This window comes from Pogona vitticeps, chromosome 1 (assembly GCF_051106095.1).
Source record: "Pogona vitticeps strain Pit_001003342236 chromosome 1, PviZW2.1, whole genome shotgun sequence".
In the NCBI taxonomy this organism is placed as follows: Eukaryota; Metazoa; Chordata; class Lepidosauria; order Squamata; family Agamidae; genus Pogona; species Pogona vitticeps.
The window spans coordinates 341,921,844-341,949,420 of NC_135783.1; the positions used below are offsets into that span (position 1 = coordinate 341,921,844).

The 27,577-nt window shown below is 41.9% G+C and overlaps 1 protein-coding gene across 1 annotated transcript in view; it reads left to right on the forward strand.

Moving 5' to 3' along the window:
• Positions 1-27,577, forward strand: part of TDRD9 (tudor domain containing 9) — a 144,531-nt gene extending 116,954 nt beyond the window's left edge. The window contains exons 27-36 of the mRNA XM_072986726.2: positions 4,854-4,943; positions 5,078-5,338; positions 9,658-9,816; positions 11,507-11,577; positions 16,516-16,625; positions 17,267-17,363; positions 18,273-18,411; positions 20,833-20,951; positions 24,418-24,490; positions 26,378-27,577. Of these exons, the coding sequence (XP_072842827.2) occupies positions 4,854-4,943; positions 5,078-5,338; positions 9,658-9,816; positions 11,507-11,577; positions 16,516-16,625; positions 17,267-17,363; positions 18,273-18,411; positions 20,833-20,951; positions 24,418-24,490; positions 26,378-26,479 (1,221 nt within the window). The 3' untranslated portion in view covers positions 26,480-27,577. The remainder of the gene's footprint in view (positions 1-4,853; positions 4,944-5,077; positions 5,339-9,657; positions 9,817-11,506; positions 11,578-16,515; positions 16,626-17,266; positions 17,364-18,272; positions 18,412-20,832; positions 20,952-24,417; positions 24,491-26,377) is intronic.

A 27,577-nucleotide genomic window follows, 5' to 3' on the forward strand; every position in this document is an offset into this window, starting at 1 on the left:
ACCGATCATCGCTAAGTGAAATTTAGACCATTGTTTTGTGATCGCAATTGCGATCGCAAAAACCTCATCGTAAAGCGATTTCCTCATTAAGCAAGGCAATAGTTAAGCGGGGCATGACTGTATATGTAGTGTGAAGGTCATTTCTGTGTGACTGCGATAATGCTACTCTGGTGGATTTGTAGCCGGTTGATGAGCCATATATAAAGAGTATTCCTCAGCATTCAGAAGAGGTGCCGCAGAGTTTTGTCTTAGGCCCAACTTATTTTAACTTCTTTATAAACAACTTGAATGAGTGTGTGAACGTTATTCTCATTACATTTTCAAATCACACTAAATATAGTTCCCAAGTCAGAATTGATTTGCAGAACTAGATCGAAACAAACAAAATGAATTTCCTTTATTTGGAGGTGGTTCGATTTGATCCTTCAGACTTAACATTTGGTGATTCTCTGATCCTTTTGCCATTGGCTATGTTTGCTACACCTGGTGGGAAATATAGTCCAGCTGCCACTAGGGGGCAGTACACTCCCCATCCCTGGATTGTGGGTACCGCATTTCTATTAGTTTTTGAAAAACTGCCACCAGCAGTAGGAGCCGTTTTTTTTTTAAAGCCAGTGACGACTTCTTAAAGAAAACTTGTTCCTTATTTACAGTGTGGCTTCAACAACCAGCACCCAACTTCTGGCAGCAATCAATGTGCTGGAAAAGCCACTGAGGGATCTGAAGTAAGCTTTCTAAGCTTCTAGTTCTCAAAAAGACAGGCTGTTTTGTTATTTTGAAATATTCTGTTGAGAAATCACTAAACCCTATCAGATTTCTTGCCTCCACCACTATAAAGGGACACCAAGCACTTCTTTTTTCCTACACTTTGCTTAAAATGTCTGTGTTTCTCTGAACTGATACTTTGTGTACTTTTGAAGTAGAGTGCATGTTCTCACAGAAATGATGCAAGAGTACCAGTTGACAGATCAAAAAGATGCAGAGAACCTATCCGGTGCTTGTGATTTGTACTAGTCAATACGAGTCCACACAACAAGTAGCTGTCTTAGTTTAGCTACGGAGTTGCTGAAATTTGCTCATTCTTGCCGAAGTAAAAACTCTTGTCAATGCTAACATAAACTATAGTAGTGCCCATTTTATGACGATAATCCGTTCCAGCAAAATCGCTGTAGAGCGAAATTGTCGTCAAATGAAATGGAAAACCTCATTGAATGCATTGAAAACCAGTCAGTGCGTTCCAGTGGGGGAAATACCTCACCCTCCAGCGAAGATCCTCCATAGGGCGGCCATTTTCCAGTGTCTGTCTTGCGAAAAATCTGTCCTGAACACAGCGGGGAGCCATTTTGCACAGCAGGCGGCCATTTTGAATACCCGACAATCAGCTGTTTTTGATCGTCGTTAAGCGAAAAATCGGTTCCCGAAGCAGGGAACAGATCGTTGTCAAACGAAAATCGCCCATAGAATCATCGTTTTGCGATCGCAGTAGCGATCACAAAAACATCATTGTCAAGCGATTTCGTCATATAACAAGGTAATTGTCAAGCGGGGCACCACTGTATCTCATTGTTTAGATTGAACTCAAGGGTAGTATGTTTACAGCATCTTGTCCTCCTGAATTAAGACAAGCAAAGATTTATATATTTAAACCCCACTGCTCATGAGAATCTTGTGAGGTGCAAAAAGTCTGTATGCCAGCACTGGTGACTAGAGAGACCCCTGGTGCATTTGGGTGTGCCCATGTGTCAAATCATCTCCTGATTCAGTCATTTAGTCCGTCTAGCTTAGTACCATGGAGCCAGCCCTCTGTGGTTTCTAACGGGACTTTCCCAGCACTACCTGGGGTGCTAGAAATTGAATCTGATACATTATGCATGCATCTGCATGCAAAGCACATACTCCGCCATGAAGCCCTGGTATTTCTGGCAGCTGTATGAGCCAATGAGCTATTACTATGCAGCTGGATTTTCTTGGTGCTTTTGTATGCTACTTGAGAAATGTTCCTTCTACCACAAACACTGCTGGCTTTCTGCACAGATGGCAGCCTCTGAGCAGATGCCATTTCAGATAGTCTTTCCATGTTGCTGGTTTTAGGAAAGTGAGCCTTTTTAGTGGACTGCCTGTCCTCATTTAGAAATAAATAATTGGGTTTTTACGTGTTGTATTTGCAATTGATGCAGTGCTTCTCTTCTGATGACCAATCAAAAACAAGGCAAGCTAATTTGTATATTGCACCATTTGTGAAAAGCTCCTGCTGTGACATTAAAATGTTTTTAGAATTTAAGGAATTCCTTCTTGTAATGACTGGCTGTTTCTTATAATTCTGGCCTATAGTAGGTCTGTGTCTGTGTGGTTGCTGCCCTAGGTATATAAGCTTTTCTCCCCCCCCCCCCCCCGATTCGAAAAATTGTCATTCTCCTTAAATGGCTCTTAGAATCATAGAATCATTAAAAAAAAGAAGTTGGAAGGGGCCTGCAAGGCCAGCAAACAAAAGGCTTTCCCCCAATTACATGATTTACCTAGAGCCTTTCTAAATATAAACACTGCTAGCATCTTTACACGGTACAAAATAAATCAACGGGGGTGCAAAACAAGCCCTTTCACTCTGTAGGAATTATTAGGCCAACACGAATTGCTGCAGGTAGCCAACTTTACTTATGGGATTTGAAGGCCAACAGATTTTTATTGTATTACAATGCAAAACGGGCATTTGGTAGTAAGAAGTACAGTGGTGCCTCGCTTAACGATTGCTTCATTTAACAAAAAATTCACTTAGCAATTGGTTTTTTGAGAGCATTTTACGATTCGTTTAATGATGTTCCCTATGGGCGATTTTCGCTTAGCGATCTTCGGGACCATGCCTCGCATAGTGATGACAGTTTGAGTCCCCCTGTTTTGCTTAACGATGTCCGTTTTCGCTATTTTTAAAGTGTCTTAAAATGCTCAAAAACTTTAAAATGCTTGGAATCGTTAGTGCACCTTGTAAAACCTTTGCAAACTTAATTTGGCTTTGTTCTGATTCTTTGTTAATTTTTGGTGAATTCCCCCCCCCCATTGAAATGCATTGAACTGCATAGGCTTCAATGCATTCCAGTGGGGGGTGGGAAATTAGGTGCACTAACGATTCCAAGCATTTTAAACAGTATTTGAACATTTTAAGACACTTTAAAAATAGCGAAAACGGACCTGTCAAAACCATTGAAATGCATTGAAACCTATTCAATGCATTCTAATGGGGGGAACCGCGTTTCGCTTAGCGATGTTTCCTATGGCGATTTTCGCTTAAGGAAGGTAATCCGTTCCCATTGGAACGGATTATCCGGTTTTCAGTGCATTCCTATGGGAAATGATGTTTCGCTTAGCAATGTTTTCCCATAGCGATGTTTTTTTGGGAACCAATTAACATCGTTAAGCAAGGCACCACTGTACCAGGCTTCTTCAAAGATTCCATTTAAAAATGTGAGAGAATCATAGAATCATGAAGTTGGAAGGGCCCATAAAGCCATCCAACCCCCTGCTCAATGCAGGAATACAAATCAAAGGATATCTGCCAGGTGGTTGTCTAAATTTATTTTGAATGCCTCCAGTATTGGAGCACTCACCAACTCCCGAGATAACTGGTTCCACTGTCATACTAATCTAACAGTTAGGAAGTTTTTCCTGATATTTAACCAAAATCTGGCTTCCTTTAACTTGAGACCATTGTTGTGTGTCCTGCACTCTGGATGATTGATAACAGATCCCACCCCTCCTCTGTATGACAGCCTTTCAAATATTTGAAAAGTGCTGTCATACCATCCCTCAGTTTTCTTTTTTCAAGGCTAAACATGCCCAATTCTTTCAGCCTTTCCTCTTAATGCTTGGTTTTTAGCCCCCTGATCACCCTTGTTGCCCTCCTCTGAAGTTGTTCCAATTTGTTAGCATCCTTCTTGAAGTGTGGTGTCCAGAACTGGACACAGTACCCAAGGTGAGGCCTAACCAGTGCTGAATAGAGGGCGACTACCACTTCGCGGGATTTGGAAAGTATACTTCTTTTAATTCTGCCTAAAATAGCATTTGCCTTTTTTTGTAGCCAAATCACACTGTTGGCGTAGATTTAGCTTGTGATCTACGACAATTCCAAGATCCTTCTCGCTTGTAGTTTTGCTGAGCCAGGTATCCCCCATCTTGTAACTGTGCAATTGGTTTATTTTTCAGAGGTGCAGTATTTTGCACTTATCCATGTTGAATTTCATTCTGTTGCTTTCAGTCCAGTGGTCCATCCTATCAAGGTCATTTTGAATTTTGTTTTTGTCTTCTAGGATATTAGCTACTCTGCCCAATTTGGCATCTTCTGCAAATTTGACAAGCATTCCTTGCACTTCCTCATCCAGGTCATTAATACAATTATTGAAGAGCCCCGGCCCAGGATTGAGCCTTGGGGAACCCTGCTAGTTACCTCCTCCCAGTTAGAGAAGGACCCATTAATCATCACCCTGAGTATGATCCTGTAGCCAATTGTGTATCCACCAGATACACTAGATGCTGTTCCAGGACCTCTGTTCAGAGCACAATACCACAGTCTCTCGAAACTGAAGTTTGCCTACCTGTGTATCCACCTGACACCTGTTCTATCTGGCCCACACCTAGTTAGCTTGCTAATCAGAGTATCATGGGGCACTTTATCAAACCTTTGCTGAAGTCAAGATATGCTATGTCTACAGTATTCCCTCTGTCTATCAAGGAGGTGACCTGATCAAAAAACAAGATGAATTTAGTTTTGCAGGATATGTTCTTGACAAATCCATGTTGGCTTCTAGTTATTGCTGCATTGTTTTCTAGGTGCTTGCACAATGACTGCTTGCTTTATTGTCTAGGTTTTCTATGTTGACTATGGCAACCGATCAAAAGTAGCTTTGGACCGCTTACGAGAGATCCCAAGCAATCTTCAGGAGCTTCCTTTTCAGGTAGTATTCTTTTCCATTTTTTGAATAAATTAAGGTGTGGTGGTCTGTAGGAACAGAGGTGGAATTTTAAGCATCTTAAAATGTTTCCCAGAAAGAAAACATGTTTCTCTTAATGGATTGTTTGACTTTGTTAGGCTCTGGAATTCAAAATGCGTAGAATGCGGCCTGCTGCACAGTCTCTGATCTGTGGAGAGCAGTGGAGTCGCACAGCGAGTCAGAGATTTGCTTCATTGATCAGCGATTGTGCTTTAATGGTGAAAGTCTTTTCAGTCGTGCATGGCGTCTTGCATGTGGACGTGTTCCGATATTTGGGAGCCGTGGACATTGTGAACATCCGTGACATCCTTATTGAAGAACGCTATGCTGAATTGGCAGAAGATTCCTATGAATCCAAGGTATGTCCTTCGTCTCTGATGTTACATTGGGGTATAAGAGGACCAAAATCGGTTGTTAATCAAATCAACCTATTCAACAAGCGGGACTTGTGAAGTCAACAGTTATGGTAAGCATTACCTCTTATAATTAACAGATAGACAGCTATTAGAAGAAGCAACTATTTACGTACTTAATCAGTGAGGCTGCTCTAAGTGGGACTGACAATTGGATTTAGCCCATAATTTTGCAGAACTCTGGAAACAAGGGGAAGGATGTAAAGGCAAAAGGGCGAACCTATAGTTTCTGAGCTTTTGAACTCTTATTTCTAATCCCCAAACAAAGCAAAGCTTAAATACATTTCTTTTGTCTTTCAGCATTGTTGCCCTGTGGATGATTTGTTTGACCTTCCAGGTTCTCCAAGTGCTTGTTTTCTTACATACAGCAGTGTAGCTATATACCAGTGGCATCATGTAAATAATGGCAATAATACAAGCATCTCCATTTGTTCACAGTCATCTGTTTTAAACCTTGCTCTTTGCAGCTTTCTCTCCTCTTTCCCCATTACTGTCCCATCTGTCCCGCAGTGGTCCTAGCAATACTTGTATGACATCAAGTCATTTCTCTTCAGGTTTTTCTAGGCTGAGAATATTCAGAAGTGGTTTACCATTCCCTCCTTCTCGGGGAGCCAAGGCCACACAGGCTGGAGTTTTTGGGATACGCAGTGTGGGATTGTACTCCCAACCTCTGGCTCTGCAGCCAGAGGCCTTAGTCACTGAACTATCCAGCCAGCACACAGTAGTTCTACTGTTCCTTAATTCATTCCCAAAATCTTTAGGTGTTTTCATGGAGCATAACTGCTGTTTGTGCCGTCCTTCTGTACAGCTCCCCAAAATTAAAAGGGAAGGGACCAGCATATTCTAGATCTTCCCACTCTCACTTTGCTGTCCATTAAAGAAATCCAGTGCTCAAGGGTCTTGGAACTTTTTCGCCACGGGAAAAGTGTTGGATTTGGGTTTCTGTATATGATTTGATTTCCCATTGTTCTCTGTGGTCTTGAGGGGAATTACTGACCATGCCTCTGGTATGGGGTGCAAGGTTCCAATGGCTGTTAATTCACCTATAGAAGACACGGATAGAGTTTCCACTGCATTGGCTTCATTCGTTACCTTCCTGAGGTATTTCATAGTAGACATAGTCTAGGTGGGTAGGATATAAATCAAATCAATTACAGTGGTGCCCCGCATAGCGAGGTTAATCCGTTCCGATTAACCACCGCTATGGGGAAACATCGCTATACGGAAAGTAAAAACCCATTGGAACGAAGTTTAATGCGTTCTAATGGGGCCCAAACTCACCGTTCAGCAAAGTTTCTCCATAGCGCTGCCATGTTCGTGCCCTCGGTAAGCGAGGGCAGGGCGCGAAAACGCAGCGCGTGGCCATTTTGGGTGTCCGGCGGCCATTTTGGTACCACCGATCAGCTGTTAAAAAATCGCTATGCGAAAATCGGTAAAGCGATTTTTGTCCATTGGAAACATAATAATAATATAATAATAATAATATAATAATAATATAATTTATTGTCATTGTAAGTATATACACAGTATACCATACAACGAAATTCACAGACACCCAGAGACCAGACACATGCACACACATAACATTCCCCAAACACTCCCCACCCACTAGAAGTCCCCCACTAAAAATACAAACATGTACACCTCAGGCCAAGTAACACAGTCCAACTAATTATTCACTACTGGTGGTCTTTAAGCTCATTATTAATTGCAATTATAGCTCTAGGATAAAAACTATTTAGAAAACGTGTGGTCCGAGTCTTAATTGTTCTATATCTTCTGCCAGACGGTAACAGTTCAAAAAAGTTATAAGCAGGATGGGAAGAGTCTCTCAGGATGCTGTGTGACTTCCTCAGACAGCGGGATGTGAAGATGTCATCCAGGGTTGGTAGCTGGAGCCCGATGATATTCTGGGCAATTTTAATGGTTCTCTGTAGAGCTTTTTTGTCCGCTACAGAGCTACTCCCAAACCATGCCAGAATGCCATAAGTTAGGACACTCTCAATGGTGCTACGGTAGTAGGACAGAAGTAAATGCTGTGATAAATTTAACTTCCCAAGCATTCTCAGGAAATACAGCCTCTTCTGTGCCTTCTTTATTAGCATGTTGGCATTTATAGTCCATGAGAGGTCCTCTGAGATGTAAGTACCCAGAAATTTAAAACTACCAACTCTCTCCACTTCCTCACCGTTTATGTACAGTGGTAAATGTACATTTCTCTTCCTCCTAAAATCAATTATGAGTTCTTTAGTTTTTTTGATGTTAAGTGTGAGATGATTTTCTTTACACCATAGTATCAATCTTTGTACTTCCTTTCTATAAGCAGACTCATTGTTCTTATTTATGAGTCCCACCACTGTCGTATCATCTGCAAATTTAATAATTGCATTGGTGTTATATAGTGGGGTGCAATCATGTGTGTACAGGGAATAGAGGAAGGGACTCAGCACGCAGCCCTGGGGAGCTCCTGTACTTAGTACCAGGGTAGAAGAATGGTGGGATCCCATCCTTACTGACTGTGGCCTATCTGTCAGAAAATCCTTTATCCACATGCAGATCTCCAGAGGTAATCCCAGGTTGATCATTTTTAAAAACAACCTATTTGGTAGAATGGTGTTAAAAGCAGAGCTATAATCCACAAACAACAGCCTCGCATAAGTTCCCTGTTGTTCTAAGTGGCTCAATACAGTATGGAGTACGATGGACACAGCATCATCAGTAGATCTATTTCTCCTGTATGCAAATTGCCATGGATCCAAAGAAGGTGGAAGACTAGCCTTAATGTAATCCAGCACCAATCTCTCAAAACATTTCATAATAACAGATGTTAAAGCTACTGGTCTATAATCATTGGGAGATACCACAGCTGACTGCTTCGGGACTGGCACTATAATAGATGTCTTCAGGCAAGTGGGGACAGAACACTGCAACAAGGATAGATTGAAAATATCCGTAAAAACTCCAGCTAATTCTGCAGCACAGCCCCTAACAACTCGTCCCATGATTCCATCTGGTCCAGCTGCCTTTCGAATATTAATATTCTGGAAAGCGCGTCTCACATCTGAAATCTGCAGTACTAGTGGTTGTCTATCGATGGTAGATTCTAGTGATGTATTATGGACAGTAGGTGCTGGAATAATGGTTGTTCCTGTTTCCACCTCAACATCGGGGTGCAGTTGCATTAGCGATAGCAAAATCCGCATCGCTATGCAGATTCATCGTTAAATGGTGCGCTCGTTATGCGAGGCACCACTGTAATTACATTCAGAATGCTGATTCTCCACCCAGTGGTGTAGAAGGAGATATTCTTGAACCAGCATTGAACAAGTATTGTGACCCTGTCAATTACGGAGAAGGAAACCTATGAAACATCAAACCCTTTTGAAGTACAGTGGTGCCTCGCTTAACGGGCGCCCCGTTTAACTATGAATCTGCATAGCGATGGCTTTTTTACGATCACTTTTGCAATCGCATTGTGATGTTGCCTATGGGGAAAAATCGCTTTGTGATTTTTCCCCATAGCCCCATTTTCCCCCAGCTGAGCGGTGGGAGCTTCCGAAGGACCGCGGGGGAGGAGGAAGCCCTGGCTTATAGAGTTTTAATGTTACTTTGAGTCCTGGGGATGTTGTTTTATCACTCTGTTCTGTCTGCCTTATACTTCTGTGTTCTCTCTCTTTCTCTGTCTTTATCTCTCTCTCTCTCTCTCTCTCTCTCTCTGTGTGTGTGTGTGTAGAGCACTCAGATGTTCTTGTTTTCTTCAGTGTAGGGAAGGATTGTTCTTTTGGGGCAGGGCCAGGGAGTGAGATAGAGTTGTATCCCCCAAGAAAGTCCAATAGAAGCTTTGTTTACTCCTCCTTCTTAGAGTAACAAACTCATGTCACATGCTCTAGGCCAGTCATTCTCAATGGAGGCCATGTGGCCCCTTTGGATGCCCTGGCAGATTTGAAGGGGGGCCACAGACGGGAAACAATTCTTCACACAACACCTTATCAGGTTCTTTATGTGACTTATACAGTCCTGATTTGGCCTGTATTTCTTTCATATTCTGTTTATGAACATAGCCAAGAAAAAAAAGGTTACAGTATTCATAAATAACAGTTGCTCTACTTTAATGCACCAGACCAGCTGTCTGATGAGGAAGAAGCTGCATTTTGCCTAATGGTAGGGGTGGCTATCATAATGAGTTAAATAGTGTCCCTGAAACACCCCCCAAAACACACACACACACACACACATTTCAAGTCTCTCTTTTATTTTTCTCATAGCTAAGCAATGAGAATCTCAAGCACCTGTTTTCAAATCCAGAAGCAAACCAGGAGAATAGCGATGCATTTCTGCAGAACAACACAAGAAAAGAGAACCGCCTGATTGAAATGTTGTTGGAGAGCTTTTCGGCCAATAGATTGAGTACTCCAAACAGCAAAGTAAGCTTAAAAGATTTGATTTTTTAAAAAATCTCCAGCTACTACTATTACGCACATCCCTTCAGAGCTGCATATTTTCCTCTGGGTCCTTTAACAGCAGGAGATGACTTTGTTGTTCAGCCCTGAAGCCAAGGTGACTCGACATCCTCTTGAAACATTTTGAGATTTTTTTTTAAAAAAAGAATTGTTTGTTTGTTTGTTCCTCTGACAGGTTTTCGGAAGTGCAAGAGTCAAACTAGATTATGTATTTGCCATATAGATTACATGTCAAGCTTTAAAAGAGGTTCTCCAAGAGGTGAACATTATCTGCTTGTCATAGCATGTGATTTTCTTCACCTCTGTACCTTGCACTTAGTTTGCTTTGTTTTATGTGTAGTCATTGGAGGGTAAATTTACAGGTTTGCCAAGGCACGTAATTTCTGAGGAAGTCCTGTTGTGGAAGGGAAAAGCTAATCGCTCACCATAGGGAGCAAATGTTTCTTGTAACATCTGTTTCAGTATTAGATCCTGCAAAGACAAAGATCTACCCTGTTTCCCCGAAAATAAGACCTAATCTGAAAATAAACCCTAGTATGATTTTTCAGGATGCTCGTAATAGAAGCCCTCCACCCTTGTGCAGCATTGTGCAGCAACCAGAAGATAACATGACTGTAAAATAAAACATCCCCTGAAAATAAGCCCTAATGCATGTTTTTTTTTTTTTTTGAGCAAAAATTAATATAAGACCCTGTCTTATTTTTAGGGAAACATGGTAGTTAGGATGTGCTAAAGAAACATGCTGTTTTTTTCAGCATGAACATCCTTGAATCAGAGCTTACTGCTTCAGGTATATGGGTAGCAAAAGTTTGTTGTTTGTAGCCACAAAGAAGGCCTACACAGTTTCATCCCACCTTTTGATTTGAGGTGGTTCTATTTCCTAATGATAACAACAGTGACACAGGCTACGTTGTGAGATTATCCATTTTTGGAGGTTCTCAAATGGAGGTTGGGTATCCACGCTTTACTTGTGAATTTCCTGCATTGTGGGTTTTAAGCCCTTTCTAGTTCTCGGATATTACAGTGTATTTGCAAACAGTGTCTAGTTCTTGTGAGGATGCTTAAATGTAGAAGTGGAAAGGAACGTCCTTCTCTCCTCCCACACCCATGAAGTCGTTCTCCTGTTCCTTCAGTTCCTTGCATTCCCCAGAAAAACCTCTCTGGAAGGATGCATCAAAAATTTTGGCCTCTGTCTTCCAGTTTTGCAAAGCCAGATGGAATTGCCTAGAATGGGGAAAGCAGCTGAGCTGTACAATATTCCTTCACCCAGTTTGGGACGATGCACTTCTCCTTTTGTAACTCAAAACAGTCTAGAAATGTTTGCTAGGTTCTTCCTTTCCTCACCTTCTAGAGCGGCTTTCTGGGGGCTGCCAGGGTGAGGTGGGGAAGGAAAAATCTCTGTTGGATTTCATAGAATTAGAGATATCCAGAGCTGGAAGAACAAGTCCACAGTAAAGCATCCATGCAAAAACTTTCAGCAGCAGAGAACCCACCACCTTTTGAGGAAGTCTGTTCAGCTACTAAACAGTTCTTAGTAGCCAGGAAGGTCTTCCTAATATTTAGTCAGAATCCTTTTTTTTAAATTGTATTTACGAAATGTGAAAATTACTGAAGTCGAATGTTGCATGTTCTGCTGTCCTTTCTCTCCTTAAAGGCATCAGTTATAGGCCCTTTCAATCCCTACACTCCGAAACTCAGCAGTTTGACCAGAGTCTCCAGATTCAGGTGAGAAACCAGGGTTGGGAAAGACATCTGTCACCCTGCTTGTGGGCATCATCTTATCTCCCCTGTTCCCGCTTGATCCCAGCAGGAGACAAGCTGCTACTTCACATGGTTGTTTGGGTCTATCCAGGAGGGCTCTGTCAGCAAACACGGGTTCGAAAACACACGTGTAAGCCTGGACAGAGAGCAATCAGGAGTTTGCACATGCTAAAATGGGCTGAGTGAGTCCAAACTCAGCTAGCCATGCTACAACACTCCCTCTTACAAGTCTGCCCACATAAGATGCCCTTATGCCCTTTCTCTATTACTGAAATAAAACCATGTGGGCTTTGTAGTCCTGAGACTTATCTTGCACCACAGGCAGGACTCTAAGTAAGCTAGGCCGAGGCAGCACTCTCAGATGACCCTAAGACAAGTGTACTGTTCAGAAAACCAATTGAGTTTTATAATCTTTATTTTATTAAAGAATAAGCATGTTTCTAAGTATCAAAGCCAAATTAAACCAAAGCAAATAAACTAGCATTGTGCTGGTTAGTTACAAAGATGTAGTGAGGCAAAGAAAACATGAAAAATATGCAAATGTCCAAAAACCTTACAAGAATACAAAAAGCCATTAAAAAGAATAAAAACAGTTCCAGTCCAGTAATTCATTAGTAAAAACAAAATAATCCAAGTAGGTTATAAAAAGGTTATAGTCCTCAGTGATCCTGTAGAACAAGAATCCTGTACTAAAAAGAAAAATTCAGTAAAAGTCCCATTGTCCTTAGAAAAGTCCAAGAGTATAGTCCATATGAAGTATTTCAAGAAAAGGAGTTCATAAAGAGTATTCCATAGGTAACAGTCCATAGGAAATAGTCCATGCATAGTCCTTAGGAAAAAGCCCATAAGTCCAAGGGTAATCCAGTATAGTAAAGGTTAGTCCCATGTGTCACGAATGAATGAAGAGTCGGTCTTGAATGACAATGTCCATAGGCAAAAAGTTCCTTTTTCAAGAGTAACTGGCAAGGGCTTATCGCACCTTCCCACGATGTCATCCAATCAGAGTTCGTTACTAGGCAAACAGTCCTGTTACACCACATGACTTCTTTCCCATACACACCAGATGTTATTTGGGTTACTGTAGTTTATCAAAGAGTCACAACAATTCCCATCTAATCACACAGAGTCCTTTTCTCAGGCTATCAGAATAACATTCTCTCTGCTCACCTAAAAAACAACCTGTTAGTATAGCAAAGATACTTTATACTAAGAAACAAGATGGAACCTCTCTTGCTCATTTCTTAATTACCAACCCCATATTTCTTACAAGGCTTTAACTCAAAAACCCATCTCATCACAGGCTCTTCTTTCATTCACGTATTGTAGACATCCGAAGCTGTAGGGCATCTGAGAGCTTTGCTTGCTACAATATGGAGCAACTAGACCAAATGGGTGCCAGTTGCTTTCTGGGTGCAGGTCAAGGTTTTGGTTTTGGTTCATTCACAGTTCAAGTTGTTGGTGTTATCTGTTAAAGCCCAAACTTGTTCATATGTTAAGATCTTGAGTGAAGATCCTATTGAGGATATCAATTATTGTCTGTTTACGATTTATTTGTTTTGCTTATTTATAAGCCATCTTTCACCCCATAGGAAGCTCACAATAATTAAAATGATGTAGTAGTAACAGGTTAAAAATGTCATAAAAAACTGTACGGTAGGGACCCCTGTATCCACAGGATTCGTATCTGCGATTCTTCCTCATGGTCTCTGGGAGTGCACACATGGGGGTTGTTCCACACCTGCACTCTCCACGGTTACGGGGGTCCTCCTGTACATTAAAAAACCATTTAAACATAGGTCAGGATTTAAAAGAAATTTTAAAAAATAAAGGTTTAAAAATATCTAAGTTTCAGAGTGTTCCCTGGCCTAGACCAGAGGTCCGCAACCCCCGGTCTGCGGCCCAGTGCCAGTCTGTGACCTGAGCCAGACCGGGCCACAGAGATAGACCTCCCCACAGCACTCCCCCCCCACAGCCCGTTTGCGCCTGCATGCGCGCCTGCGCCCACATTCACTCCCCCACCCCTTTACACATGCGTGTAAGTGCCCCCTGAGCACCATGCCGCTCTTTGTGCACGAGCGCAGGGCGGGTGTCCCGCCTTCCCCGGCCAGTCCGTGGGGCTAAAAAGGTTGGGGACGGCTGCCCTAGACAGTTCTTTGCTTGGTGATGGAAGGAGAAAGACCTCATTCTTGACGCAATGTTTTCTAAAACATAGGAGCAGCCACTGAGAAGGCCCTCCTTGTTTTTGTGTTGAAGGCACCCTGTAAAGCCAAGTAGAAAATTTCTCTCCCGTCAGGTTATTCATTTCCATTAGGATTATTACTGAAGTTTTTAAAAAAGAACTTAATTGCATGGTTATAGTTAATTAATGGCCTAAACCTCTATAGCTGGCATATGATTGATGTGAACGTTCTGTGGATGTGGGGATGTATTTTATAAAAAATATTTGGGTTCATGCACATGTGTCTCTCAGCTGAAAATGTATTTCTTCCTTTCTTCAAAAGATCAGAAAATGTTGATTTATTAAAATATTTTTCTTGTGCCTTTCCTACAAATAGCTCAGGAGCACAAGATCCAGGAACACAACCTAGTTTCAAAAACAATTTAGAGCAAAGATTCCCAAACTTTTTTCGCCCCGTAGACCACTTGCCGACTTCCTTGTTTTCCGTAGACCCCCTGCCTACCTAATATCGCATTTTCCTAAACCTATTAAGTTCAAACATGTTTTAAGGGTTTTTTGAAAGAGTGCACAAGTGTAGGGAAAAAAGGTATTTATTCATACCTTTATTGAAAAAACAAAATTACCTATTTTCTTTTTATATTTTTCAATGTATTTTCAAGCCACTTTTCTTCTCAAAACTCAGAAAGCAACTGAACATCTCTAGCACTCCTATTTATCAATTATGAATCAAACAAATCCATGCAAAGCTTTGATACAAGTCTAAACAAGTACTTGCGTGCGTGATGTGTGTGCCCGTATAGCTCAGTAATGAGAAAGGACAAAATGTCATCGATCCCATTTACACCACACCAACATTTACCACGTGGTGGGACGTGGTGGCACTGTGGGTTAAACCGCAGAAGCCTGTGCTGCAGGGTCAGAAGACCACGCGATGGAGTGAGCTCCCGTCGCTTGTCCCAGCTCCCGTCAACCTAGCGGTTCGAAAGCATGCAAACGCAAGTACAGTGGGGTCTCGACTTATGAATGGCTCGACATACGAACGTTTCGACTTACGAACCGCTCTCATAGGAATATATGGACTCGACTTACGAACTTAGATTCGAGTTACGAACTCTTTTTTTCCCCTTTTTTTAAAGCTAAGTCATCTTAGGTTAAAAGGAAAAAAGAGAAAATATCCCCCCTAGTGGCAGAAAGCGGAATAGCAGCTTCCCATTCGTTTCTATGGATGAAAAGAGCAGATACAGATTAAATGGTTTTCAATGCATTCCTATGGGAAATGCAGATTCGACTTAAGAACTTTTCGACCTGAGAACTGCCTTCCAATACGGATTAAGTTCGTAAGTCGAGACCCCACTGTAGATCAATAGGGACCACCTCAATGGGAAGGTAACAGCGTTCCGTGTCTAAGTCGGACTGGCCATGTGTCCACAGAAGATTGTCTTTGGACAAATGCTGGCTCTATGGCTTGGAAACGGGGATGAGCACCGCCCCCTAGAGTCGAACACGACTGGACAAAAATTGTTAAGGCGAACCTTTACCTTTACCTAACATTTACCATAAAAATTTACCAATAGTTTTATGAACTTACACATGAATGTAGCACACCACAATACAGATAGTACATAGGACCTAATTAAATAATATTATGAAATATTACGTACACAGAATCTTTTTTTTTGGTGTAATTACGGATCGCCTAAATATTTATTATGATCTGCCTAATGGGATCTGCTCACGTAGACCCCCATTTACATCTCGTGCACCCCCAATTTTTTTTCTCTCTGATATGGGTCAACTGCAAGTCAAAATCGTCCCCTGGTGGGTCCATATAGACCACCTTGGGAACCTATTATTTAGAGAATTTTGGGGGAAAGTGGGGAAAATAATTTAGCGGAATCAAAACCTCATTTACAGATCCAGCAAACCAATACCACACCATGAATGCTGATCCCCGGATTTTAGTTTTGCATCAACATAAAGTGAATGTTGGCGCCAGTCTTCAAGGGTAGGGCCATCCAGAGCCAGAGGCATTCCAGTCAAGGAAGCACTTTCCATGTGCAGAGTGCATTCCTCCGGAGGAGGGTGACACAGAATGAAACATTGTTATTTTATTACATTTTAGTCCTGTCTTTCCTTTTAAAAAATAGCTCTCAAGGCAGCTGACAGCATTGGTGAAGATAAATGCTAAATTCTTAATAGTCGAGCAGAAAGGGAAGCACTATGTATCAGATTCTGATTTGGATTTATTGACATATACTTTTTCTGAGATGCCTGCCTGCCAAATTTGTAAATGATTGCATACAAATGAATATCTATACATAATATATAGATAAGTAAGGTCTTTTGCTGGCTCCTTTTGCCTGAAAGCATGTCTTTTCAGAAGGGCCTTTCTCGGTTAACCAGCTTGATTTTTCAGTTTGCCTGTTTCAGTATCTCATTTATGCCTCTTTGAGTTTATGGTTATTTGTGTGTTTATTTAAATTTCATTGTTTGTATGTTTTTGCCACTGTAAACCATCCAGAAGAGGGCATTGCACTCATGGTGGGGTATACGAATTTAAGAAATAAGTAAATAATGCATTGTTGTTTATAATGTTGGGGGACTCATTGGAACCAACAAAGCATGGAGAGATCTAATCGTTTTGGATGTCTTTTGTTCAGCACGAAACGTTCTCTGCAAAGCAGATGTGGGAGCGTTGATTATTCTTTTCCACCCCTTCATAGACACATCATGGTCGAAAGGGAGAGTGTTAATTCTGTCATTGTTGCCGATGCCCCTGAGGATTCATTTCAACGGCTCTTGATTGCCGCCTCCGTATCAGCAAATTCAACGGGTGAATATCGCGGTGTGACTGCCACCTGATTTCCACGTTTATCTTCTGTATAGCTCATTTTTGACCACCATTACGGAAGTGTGTGAGATGCTTGCATTCTGAAAAACTGCCCATGATCTGTTTACAGGGACAATTCAGAGTGCAGGTTTTAACTTATAATGCCCTAAACAGCTGTCTAAAAGACTGCATCTCCCTCTATGAGCCTGCCCGTGCATTAAGACCATTCTCATGGCACGTTTGGTGGGGACCCGGGAGAGGGCCTCCTCTGTGGCTGCTCCCAGACTCTGGAACTCCCTCCCACAGGAGGCCATGATGGCCCCATCTTTGCTGTCTTCCCATAAGCTAGCAAAGACCTTTCTCTTCAGGCATGCTTTTCCTTAACGACGGGTGGCCTGAGAAGGGATTTTAAATGGGTTGTTGTGCTCTGTTGTTTCAAAAGTGTTTTAGTATTGATTTTATTTACAGTTTTTACTATAATACTTGTTTGAATTTCTTTTTTTGAACATTTGTATACGTACTGTTTTTAGCTTTTAAATATTGTTTTTTTAGTGATGTCAGCGGCCTTAGGTACTTTTGAGGAGAAAGGTTAGGTAAAAATATTTTAAATAAATGAATAAATGATTCCTTTTTGATGACAACAGGGACCAAAGTGTTGCTGAGGGAGACCTCTCTCTTGCCTCACATCCCTGGACTCCCAGCGTTGTTGAGCATGTTGTTTGCTCCTGTGATAGATCTGAGGTGCGTATGTTCTTCATTCTAAGCATTAGTCCAGCAATTTGAAGAGAATGTGTGCTGTTCTTTCTTAAGTCTTCAGGTTGCATTTCATATAAACCTAATTTTTAGGCTGATTTTTTAAGTGTTCAGATCCTACCCCAAACTTGAGTTTAGTTCCAAGCCAAGCTTGCTCTGAAGGTTGTGGAAATTTGACAAGTGGGGTTTGCTAAGGGTAAAACGCAGATATGGATACAAAAGATTCACTATCCAAAAAGTCTCTGTTTTTATTTGGAGTTAGGGGTGGGGTTGGAAACAGTTCTCATTCCTGTTGAAAATCAAATAAAGTTACTTTTTGGTGGGACTATAGCTTCTTGAATGCATCAGCTAACATAGGCAGGATACACTGATATGTTATCTATTTCTATACTTAACAAAAAGTAGGATGAGGTAGTTTCCATTGATTCACCCTCTTCCTTGCAATTTTCTAAACATCTGCTCCGGAATGACAGGGGGTCATGCAGAAAAGTGTCCAAGGACAGGGATTAGTGGAAATCTCTTTCTACCACTTTTGCCTTTGGAAGCCTTCACCCCCAGATAGAGTGCCTTTGTGCCAATGCAGAAGGATCTCCACTCTAGCCTCCAAAATACAAGATCCACCTAGGACAAAATGTGGGTAACGATCCAAAAGCAGACCCAGCCTTCATTTTTATCCTACTGGACCCCCATAGGCTGCATCCACCTGGTTTTAAAACCCTAAACGCGCTGAGAACGATCTTTGGGACATAAATAATCTCTCTAGAAGTTGAGGGCTGAGGCTACGCAGAAGTCTCCATAATCCTTGCTTGTGCCCACCATCAGATCTGGTTATACCATCAGAAGCAATCGTGTTTTTCTCTCTAGTGGGTTTATTAGGAAGCCTATTGCTCTCCCTAGGGTTGATGAGAACAGGAAGAATTACATTGGTGTCCTTTGCGGTTTGGGATGGAACAGTACTCTGAGAACGCCTGTCTTCCAAGATCACGACATGGAGCTTGTGTTTGATGTGCAGATTGATGTGGATGACATCACACAGGTAAATATATATATATGTAGGACCTCTTCAATTTTGCAACAGCAAATGATAGATGTGTTCCATGTTATTAATGGATTGTCTTCAAGTGTGTCTTGGAAGTGAATCAGCTTTCAGTAGAATTTATTTACCTGGTTTTTGTGTTGTGGGATGACTTCCCCATGTACATGTCAGAACTGATGTACCTTTGAAGTAAAGGGGGAAGAGAGTCTTTGGTTCTTTGCAGTATAGTTGGATTGTAGCTCCCACAATGGCTTAGCATTGGCTGTGTTGGCTGAAACTTCTGAGAGTTGAAGTCCAAAAATACTCTAAGTAAAACTTTGCTTCCCTTACCTATGTATCTTAGGCCTCGTGTACATGTACAGTGCAATGAGGTAATTGAATGGAACGTAGTGCATAGATTACACATAGGTGATCACATTCTTTTAAATGCCTTCCTACATCTGTAACTGCAAAACCCAGATACACAGGTTGAGTGTACTTCTGGGCCCATCCCTGAGCCTGGATGCCAATGTTTTAGAGGTAGCCAGCAGTGCATTTGTACATTTAAAGCTGGTGCCGCAACCGCACGAATTCCTTGAGATGCCTGATTTGGCCACAGTGACACACACCTCAGTTACATCCTGTTTAGATTACTGCAATGTGAGGCTACCTTTGAAGACTATTCAGATGCTCAGCTGATTCAACATGCAGCCGTCCCCTGGACTGGGACCAGTTATAGGGAGAAGATAAGTGCTGAGCTACAACAGCTGCGGTGGCTAGTAGACTGTTTCCAGGCCCAATTGAGAGTGCTGATTGCAACATACAATTACATTCTACAGTTTTGGGTCCAGGCTGACAGAAGGACCATCTCTTCCCGTATGAGCCTTCCTGGTTCGAAAGATCTTCAGAAGGAGGCCTTTCTCTTAATGCGCTGCCATCAGAGTCACGTTTGAGGGGGACACAAGGGAAGGTTTTCTCTGTGGTTGCTCACAGAAGGTGCAAGGCTCCCTTTTGGGAAGTTCTGTTGGCTCTCTCCCTCTTTAGGTAGGTTTTTAATAGCTAAGATCGAATCCCTTCCGGATGCTGGTGAGAGAGAGATTTTTCAAGGGTACTTTTGAAGTTTTTAGATAACTTTTGCAATGATTATTGTATACTTACTGTATTTGCTGGCATAGAAGTCTACTTTTTTTGCCTGGAAAACATGCCTCCAAGTGGGGGGTGTCGTCTTATATGCTGGATGCACTTCAGTTGGGATAGACATAGCTGCCCATAGTGGCCTTCCGATGCTCGCCCGGTGCCTATTGTAGCCTCCCGATACCTGCCCACCTCATTCTACATACTGCCCTTTATCATGTGGTATTCAGTGCGGCCGCAGCGAGCATCAGCAGCGAGACAGGGGTGCCAGCCTTTTTGACGTGACCGGCCCATTCTGCTCGGCGGGAAGCAGCAGTGCTCCGGCCCGCACCTTGTTTACGCAGAGCTCACACATGCGCACTTGCGCACTAGTGCTGGTCACAGGGAGATGCAGGGGCGGGCTGGAAGGGCTGCAGTCACGCTGTGGCTGTACAATGGTGACAATGAATAGCACCTTTTATTTGGTGTGTGGAAGGTTTGCGGAAGAGGGGGTAGTCTTATACAGCGAGTATATAACAAACTATATTTTGAGTGGAAGTGTTGGGGGGGGTCGTCTTATACGCCGGCAAATACGGGTAATTATTTTTTTTAACTTGGTAAATTTTTTTTAGTTCGACTTATTTTAATTATTGTGAGCCACCCTGGGTTTCCCTTGCTGAGAGAAGTGCAGCCTAGAATCGAAACGAACTAACAAATAAATGAAATAGAAAAATAATAGCAGGCAAAACAAATGGAAGTAGAACCCTTTCTAATTTTTCTGTGTAGGAGATACGTGGCATCTGCTTGCGATACTTCAGTCAGACGCTGTTATACTCTCCCAATATTTTGTGGGAGAATGTAATTCTGTGGCTGGTCATGTTTAATTACCCAATGTTAAAGCACGTGCTATTTTGTTCTTTATTTTATCTTGCTACGTTTTGTAGACTCTGGATGATGTTCCCAATACTTGTAGATCACTAGATGATGTTCCTTAAGCTCAACATTGTAAAATAGGCTTTAAAATTCTAGGCAGTTTTTTTTTCTTTTTATCAATGTGCTAATTTTTACTCATTCAATTTTAATGTTACCTGACATTTAAGAGAAATTGTGGTCTTCCTTCAAGGTCCTTAAAATTGTTTCCTGCTTATTTTGCTGCTGTTAGTGACAGGCCAGTTCATCTTTATAAGAGCTCATACATAACTTTATATGCAAAATTATTTAACTATAAATTTGATTGATCAGTTAGATAGATAATCAGTATGCTAAGTTAGTAGGTTGCCAGCTGTACTATTTTTTTTAAAAAAGAAATGAACAATATATTTTTTGCAGATAAACATTCTAAGGACTTCCATTAACAAATTAGTCAGTGATGGACCAAACAACGTGTTGCATTTTGGTCAGGAGAGAATCTCTCAGTTACAGAATGCTGCTCGTGAGAAGCTTTTAGGGTAAATTTATCTTTTTTTCTCTCCATCTATAAAGTGTTTCTGTGATGCTGAAACTCATTTCTCTGTTAGCTGAATGTTTGAAAACTACTCCTGTCTGATGACAACCTTGTTGCTATATTGTGTTGTAAACTGCTCAGAGAGGCCTTTGGCCAGATGAGTACTAAGTCAAATCTTCCTTCCTTCCTTCCTTCCTTCCTTTTAACTGATACGCTGATTTTCTTTCTTTTTCCTTTTTAAAAACAAAACTAGTATTGAGTATTTTAATGGAGTGATTTTGTTATCTTTGCAAGTTGATTGTATTTTAATTTTCTGTTTTTTTAAGTTGCCTTGGGTCCCAATTTTAAGAGAGAAGAGGCATGTAAATAAAATAAACATATAAGCTTGTTCTTATTTCTGACTGCCGAGGTACTGATCTTTGGAACAAAATAATCAAATTTCAGGAGAAAGAATAGAACACCACATTTGCCTTAAGGTCTGTTCTGACCCACTATTCTAGTCCGTTGTAGGCGATAAAGCAGTATCTTTCTCTGAAGGAAGACACCACTCTGACTTCCAAATCTGTATAAAATGTAAATATGAATGGGAAAAGACGTTTTTGCCTCCAACCTCACCTCGTCCTCTCAGATTTGTTTTGGAGGTTCTCATCCGAGCACTTGTTTCCAGTGCTCCTCCCTTGATCAGTGGTACGCAACAATTCTAGAAATAAGTCTTAAATGTTGTTGCTCCATGTCATCCTGTAGGAATATGTTGCATAATTGTATTTCTCTCTCTCTCTCTCTCTCTCTCTCTCTCTCTCTCTCTCTCTCTCTCACTCACACACACACACACACACACACACACACACACACACACACACACACACACACACACACACACACACACACACACACACACACAATGCAACCCTAGTGAACCGAAAACAACATAAAGGTTACCATTATATATTCAGGGCAATTGGGGGTTCTGTAGTTTATGCTAATTGTATTTACCATATGTCATCACTGTTTAAGAAGAAACTGGGTAGTAGAAAAACATGCATAGACAGGATGAATTAAAATGTATCACTGCTATAGTTTGCATACAACAGAAAGACAGGAGTTGGCAAGCGAGGAGTCTGTAGTCATCGGGTTGTCACACACGACAAAGCAACGCTAAAAATAGTCGGGATAATCTCTGTAGATGAATAAGGATGCATACATGCATGTACTTCTGCCCACTGCAAACATTAACTCTGGCAGATGAACTTGAATTACAATGTTTTAAATGTTTGACTTGTCAAATGATTCCTAATAAATGAGTTTAGTTCTTGGATTATGGAGGACTGGCCAGGGGATGGTGGCAGAAATCTTCTGACCACATTAGTTACGGCTTCAAAGACACTTGAGAATGGGGTGGTTTGGCTCAAATTGGGGTTTGCTGGGGATGGAACTAACTATGAACTACTAGAAAGCTCAGGGGTTTAGGTCTCTGGCTATGGAGCCAGACGTTGGGAGTTTGATTCCCCGCTGTGCCTCCTTGACGGGGACTGGACTTAATGATCCATAGGGCCCCTTCCAGCTCTGCAGTTCTAAGATTATAATTATGATTATTAATTTCTACGTTCAGCCAGAATTTTAGAGGACTCCCTATGAAGAGTTCTCCATTTCAAGATATTAGCAAATGCCTGCCCTGGTTTTAGCCAATAGAGTAGACTCTTTACACCCCACCATGGGGTACTGGCTTGTTTTCCCCTGTGCAAATCAAAATCCACCAGAGAGGCATCTCCCATTGCTATATAATGGCAAATGTCTCCCTTTAGGCCAGGGGTGAGAAACCCTTCATCTCCCTTCATCCCTGTTAGGGTAATGAATGACATGTTGTCAAGTCAGTTTTGACTGCAATGATTTTTCAGAGTCTCCTAAGCGTAAAGTAATTAGAAGTATGTGAGGAGTCCAGGAAGTCTAATGCTTTTCCTGAAGGTGTGCCACCATCTTCCTAGGACCCTGTAGAAGAGTACAAGACATATAGTCTCTCTGTCAGGGACGAGCGCTTTGAAGAAAGAAAGAAGTTGCCCACACGTTGGCATGATCCAGAGGTGCTAAGAAGCCCAGGAGGGTGGGTGAGAGAAAGATCAGCCCAATAGGAGAGAAAAGAAATTGGCAGGAGAAAGGAGAAGGGAGGGAGGGGAGCTATATACCCTGTTTCCCCAAAAATAAGACAGGGTCTAATATTAATTTTTGCTCCAAATACGCAGTAGGGCTTATTTTCAGGGAATGTTTTATTTTTTTCATGTACAACAATCTACATTTATTCAAATGTAGTCATGTCATCTTCTGGTTGCTACACAGTGGTGGAGGGTGGGGTTTCACTTCACTGGGGCTTATTTTTGGGGTAGGGCTTCTATGATGAGCATCCTGAAAAATCCTACTAGGGCTTATTTTAGGGAAACAGGGTAGAGGAAGGTAGGAGAGAGAAGACAGGGAAGAAGAAAGTTTGAGCCTCGTGGCGCAGTGGTTAAAATGCTGTACTGTAGCTAAAACTGTGCTCACGACCTGGGGTTCAAATCCCAGGTAGCCGGCTCAAGGTTGACTCAGCCTTCTATCCTTCCGAGGTCAGTAAAATGAGTACCCAGCTTGCTGGGGGGGGCAATGTGTAGCCTGTATAATTAAATTGTAAACCGCCCGGAGAGTGCTTGTAACGCTATGGGGCGGTATATACAGTGGGGTCTCTACTTAAGAACTTAATCCGTATTGGAAGGTGGTTCTCAAGTGGAAAAGGTCTTATGTAGAATCTGCATTTCCCATAGGAATGCATTGAAAACCATTTAATCCGTATCTGCTCTTTTCCGTCCATAGAAACTAATAGGAAGCTGCTATTCCGCCTTCTGCCACTAGAGGGGGATATTTTTTCTTTTTTTCCTTAGGTCAGGGAACAGTGTTAAAAGCACTTCTGAGGAAGCTAATTTTGAAGCAGTGGACTGAAAACCAATTAATCCGTTCTGGCTGTTTTTTTGTTATGTAGAGGTGCGTTCGTACATTGAAGCATTAGTTCCCATAGGAACTAATGCAAAGCTGGTTAATACGTACTCTACCACTAGGGGGAGAATTTTTTTTAACCTAAGATGACCTAAGGTTAAAAAAAGAGCAGGAAAGGTTTTTTTTTTCCTGTTCTTATCTTGGATTTCTGTTCTCAAGTAGAAGCAAAATTTAGCAAATGGAGCTGTTCTTAGGTAGAATTGTTCTTAAGTAGGGACATTCTTAAGTAGAGACCCCACTGTAAGTCAAAAAAAAAAAGACTGTGTTCTTCCCCTCAGAAAAAGAAGCGGGGGAGGGGGAAGAGATATGAACATGGGTTGGAAAGAGAGAGGAGAAAGACGAAAGAAAAGTAGAGGGGAGCCCATGGAGGGTGTTCATAGGAAGGCACCTTAAACCTTCATGGATGAACGTAGATTTTCTTTACTCATGGGAAGTTTTCCTGTCTCTTCCAGCCTGATCTGCAAACCAAAACCTCGTGAAGTAATTCCTCCTAAGTGGTATGCAGAGCCGTATGAATGGAGTCAGGTAAGATGATCTCCCCACCCCCACCCCCAATAAAGATTCTTAGAGGAAATTAAACAACAAAATGGAAGGAGGAGGAAGAAGAGACTCTCATCTTGCACTTGAACCATAGAACTATTGGGCTGTGTCTGGCTCTCAGAGGTTTTGTACTTCTGGAATACTTTAGTACAAAGGTGCGTCCTTCATAGGAAGTTGCTTTACAACAGACCAGGCCATGTTGTAGGAAATGTGCTGTCAAAGTGTTTCTGGCTTTCACCAACCTCAAGGATTAGGGGTATTCAAAAAGTTCAGACTTCTATCAGCTCTCCTACTACACAGCATGGAAGTTGTGTGTGTATGGGAGGAAACGTAGTCTGTGTGGAACATGTATGGGCCATGTGTTTGCACATGTAAATGGGCCTGTGGGAGAGCATGTTGTGAATGTCCCTGTCCATGTGGCAGGGAGAATGGAAAGTTGGACGCTGAATAGTGCTGGACTCCAACTCGCATCAGCCCCTAGCCAGGCAGGGTAAGTCCTTAGGGAGGAGAGGAGTCCAGCAGTAGCTTGAGGGGCCCTGCTTCCCTAGTCCTGGCCTGTAGAGTTAGGGAAAGAACGGGAAACACACCCTCCTCCAGATGTTTTTGGACTGCGTCATGCCTCACTATGTAGGGTTGAAAGTAGGTGCAAGTCGTCATAATCAGGTGATACCATTTGGACCCCCTACATATAAGGTGAGTTTCAAGAATTTGGGAGGTAGCTAATCTCAACCTGACATCCTGTTTTTGTTCCTTGATAGACTGTTGGCTGTCAGTATATTTCTTGAGTATGTAGAATCTACGTTTCAGTATGTTGAATTTACATTGCTTTTATACTCAAGGCAATTCGGTTTCTTCCAAGCACTTATGAAATGATTTGTGTGATTGTGCAATCCTGCTCAAATGGCTGGTCTTTAGACCTTGCTAGGGATGTGAGATCATGACCTGTACAGAAGGGTGCTGGATTGTACCTGTATCGTTTTGCCAGGCGCTAAAGGTGATCTTAATAGAGGTGTGTTATAGGTACTTCCTTCCACATTTCTGGTACAAGTTCTGTCCACTTTTGTATGAGGACATTTTTATCCCAGAGGACAGTCGATTTGTCTTCACTTGTTACACACAGTTTACTTTATGCCCAGTTACTTTTACATTGTCGTAAGAACTAAAGGCAGGTTTCCTTTGTTGGGAGGTGGGTTATTGTGAGAAAGTAGACGGGGAGAGGATCAAGAGAGTGGATCAGGTTTTATATTCCCAAGAGAGGCAGAAAAGGAATGGTTGTGGCCGCCACCCCGTAATCATTGTATTGTGGGGGGAGAGAATGGAAAGAGCCCTTACACGGAGAAAAAGGGAAGACTGAGGAGAGGGACAAAGGATACAAGAAGAAAGACTGATCTGAGACAGGGAGGCATGAGTAATCTTACAACATGGGAGTAGGCACCCTGGAAAATTCCAGTTTCGATGAGTGGAATCCCTTTTGACATACTTGCCTGAGGGCAGGAAGAATTTTTTTGGGGGGGGGGGCTGTCCACATTAAAAATTGAGAGACACGGAGGAATTGACAAAGATAACCAGGTTGTGAAGGGAACAGCCAGGGGTATGGGATTTCTCACAAATGTCTGTTCATGGTTTGCCTGTTACACCCAGTTTAGAAGTTCGGCCAGAAACGGTGTTTGAAAGATTTGCAGGCCCCGAAGAGGGGATTGTGGAAAGTCACTATGGAACGAAGGATAAAACAGTTGAGTTAAAAGAAGAAAATGTGTCTCCTTCTGTTATTGTGGGTTAAGACCATATCAGGGGCCTGCGAGGGGAAACCCTCCCAGCTACTCTTCACAAATTGAATAACCGCTAACAAAAATTGTTTCCCAACCCCATTAGATGAGGCCAGCGCTTCTCATTGACCAGTCTGACCAGAGGAATGCAAGTAGAAGCCGTGTCTCCCTGTACCAGCTGCACAAGTTGGTATTGTTAAATGCCTAAGACGCCACGTGTCAAGCAGACGTAACCAGAAAACCTATTGAAGCTGGTGGGATTTGAACGGCAAATAAGTGTGTTTAAAATCGAAATGTTCAAAGAATCTTCACCTTAATGTTAAAAATATGAGATACCATCTTGTTGATGTTTTCCTTGTTGGCATCTTGAAGACCCCTTTTTAAAAAAATGTTACTTGCTTTATTTGAATTTGGACTGACTTCAGTCCCAGTCCCATAAAAAATTGTTCCTGGAATAGATAAGTTTAGTTCGCCAGATGATTTGGACTACTGCTCCCATAATCTTTTACCATTGTTGGCTGGGTTTTCTGGGTTTTGAAGTCCTCAAAAATATCTGGAGGGCCAAAAGTTCCTACCTTGATGAGTAAATGTTGCTGACCCTCAACTAGCATGTTGCAGTTTTGTTGCTCAGACCTTGGAGGGTTAAAGAGGAGCCGTCTGCAAAAATAGGTTCCTCCACAAAGTTATACAACCCAGTTGCATGAGGCTGCCATCAGGAAGGCCAGCCAGCTCCACCTTTGGTTCTTATGTAGCAGGTGGCGATTGGATAGCCATACCCAGACAGGAACACAAATAGAGGCAGGCAGTTCAGCTCTGGGTGGAGTGTAGCCCTGGTACCTCCTTCCTTTTGTGTGGGCTAACAAGTCAATGCAGACTTAACTTGTTATTTTCTTAAGGATTTGAGCCAGAGTAGAATGGTTTTAAGCTGGATTTATGCCCTTCCCAGATGATTCTGGCCAGTATAGCCAGTGGAGGTCATGGGCCAAAAACACCTGGAAAGACCACAGTTGCCCACTTCTGGTTTAAAAAGATTTGTAATTTTGCTGCAATTGAAAAACGTAGGGCAACTGATACATATGATGATGTGGCTTAGATATGAGCAAGTACTTCACAGAAACAAAGTGAGATAAATATAATTCAGCGGCTTTAGCTTTGACTGTTCAGTTAACTTTCCCAAAAGGCAAATAGTATGTTTGTGAATTAAAATGCCCTGGAAGTACGTTTTCTGCCCAGTATTTCCTTTCTGTTATTAGCTGTGTGCTAAAATTCTAGTTTGTTGTTAAAAATAAAGTGTTTGAGCATCATA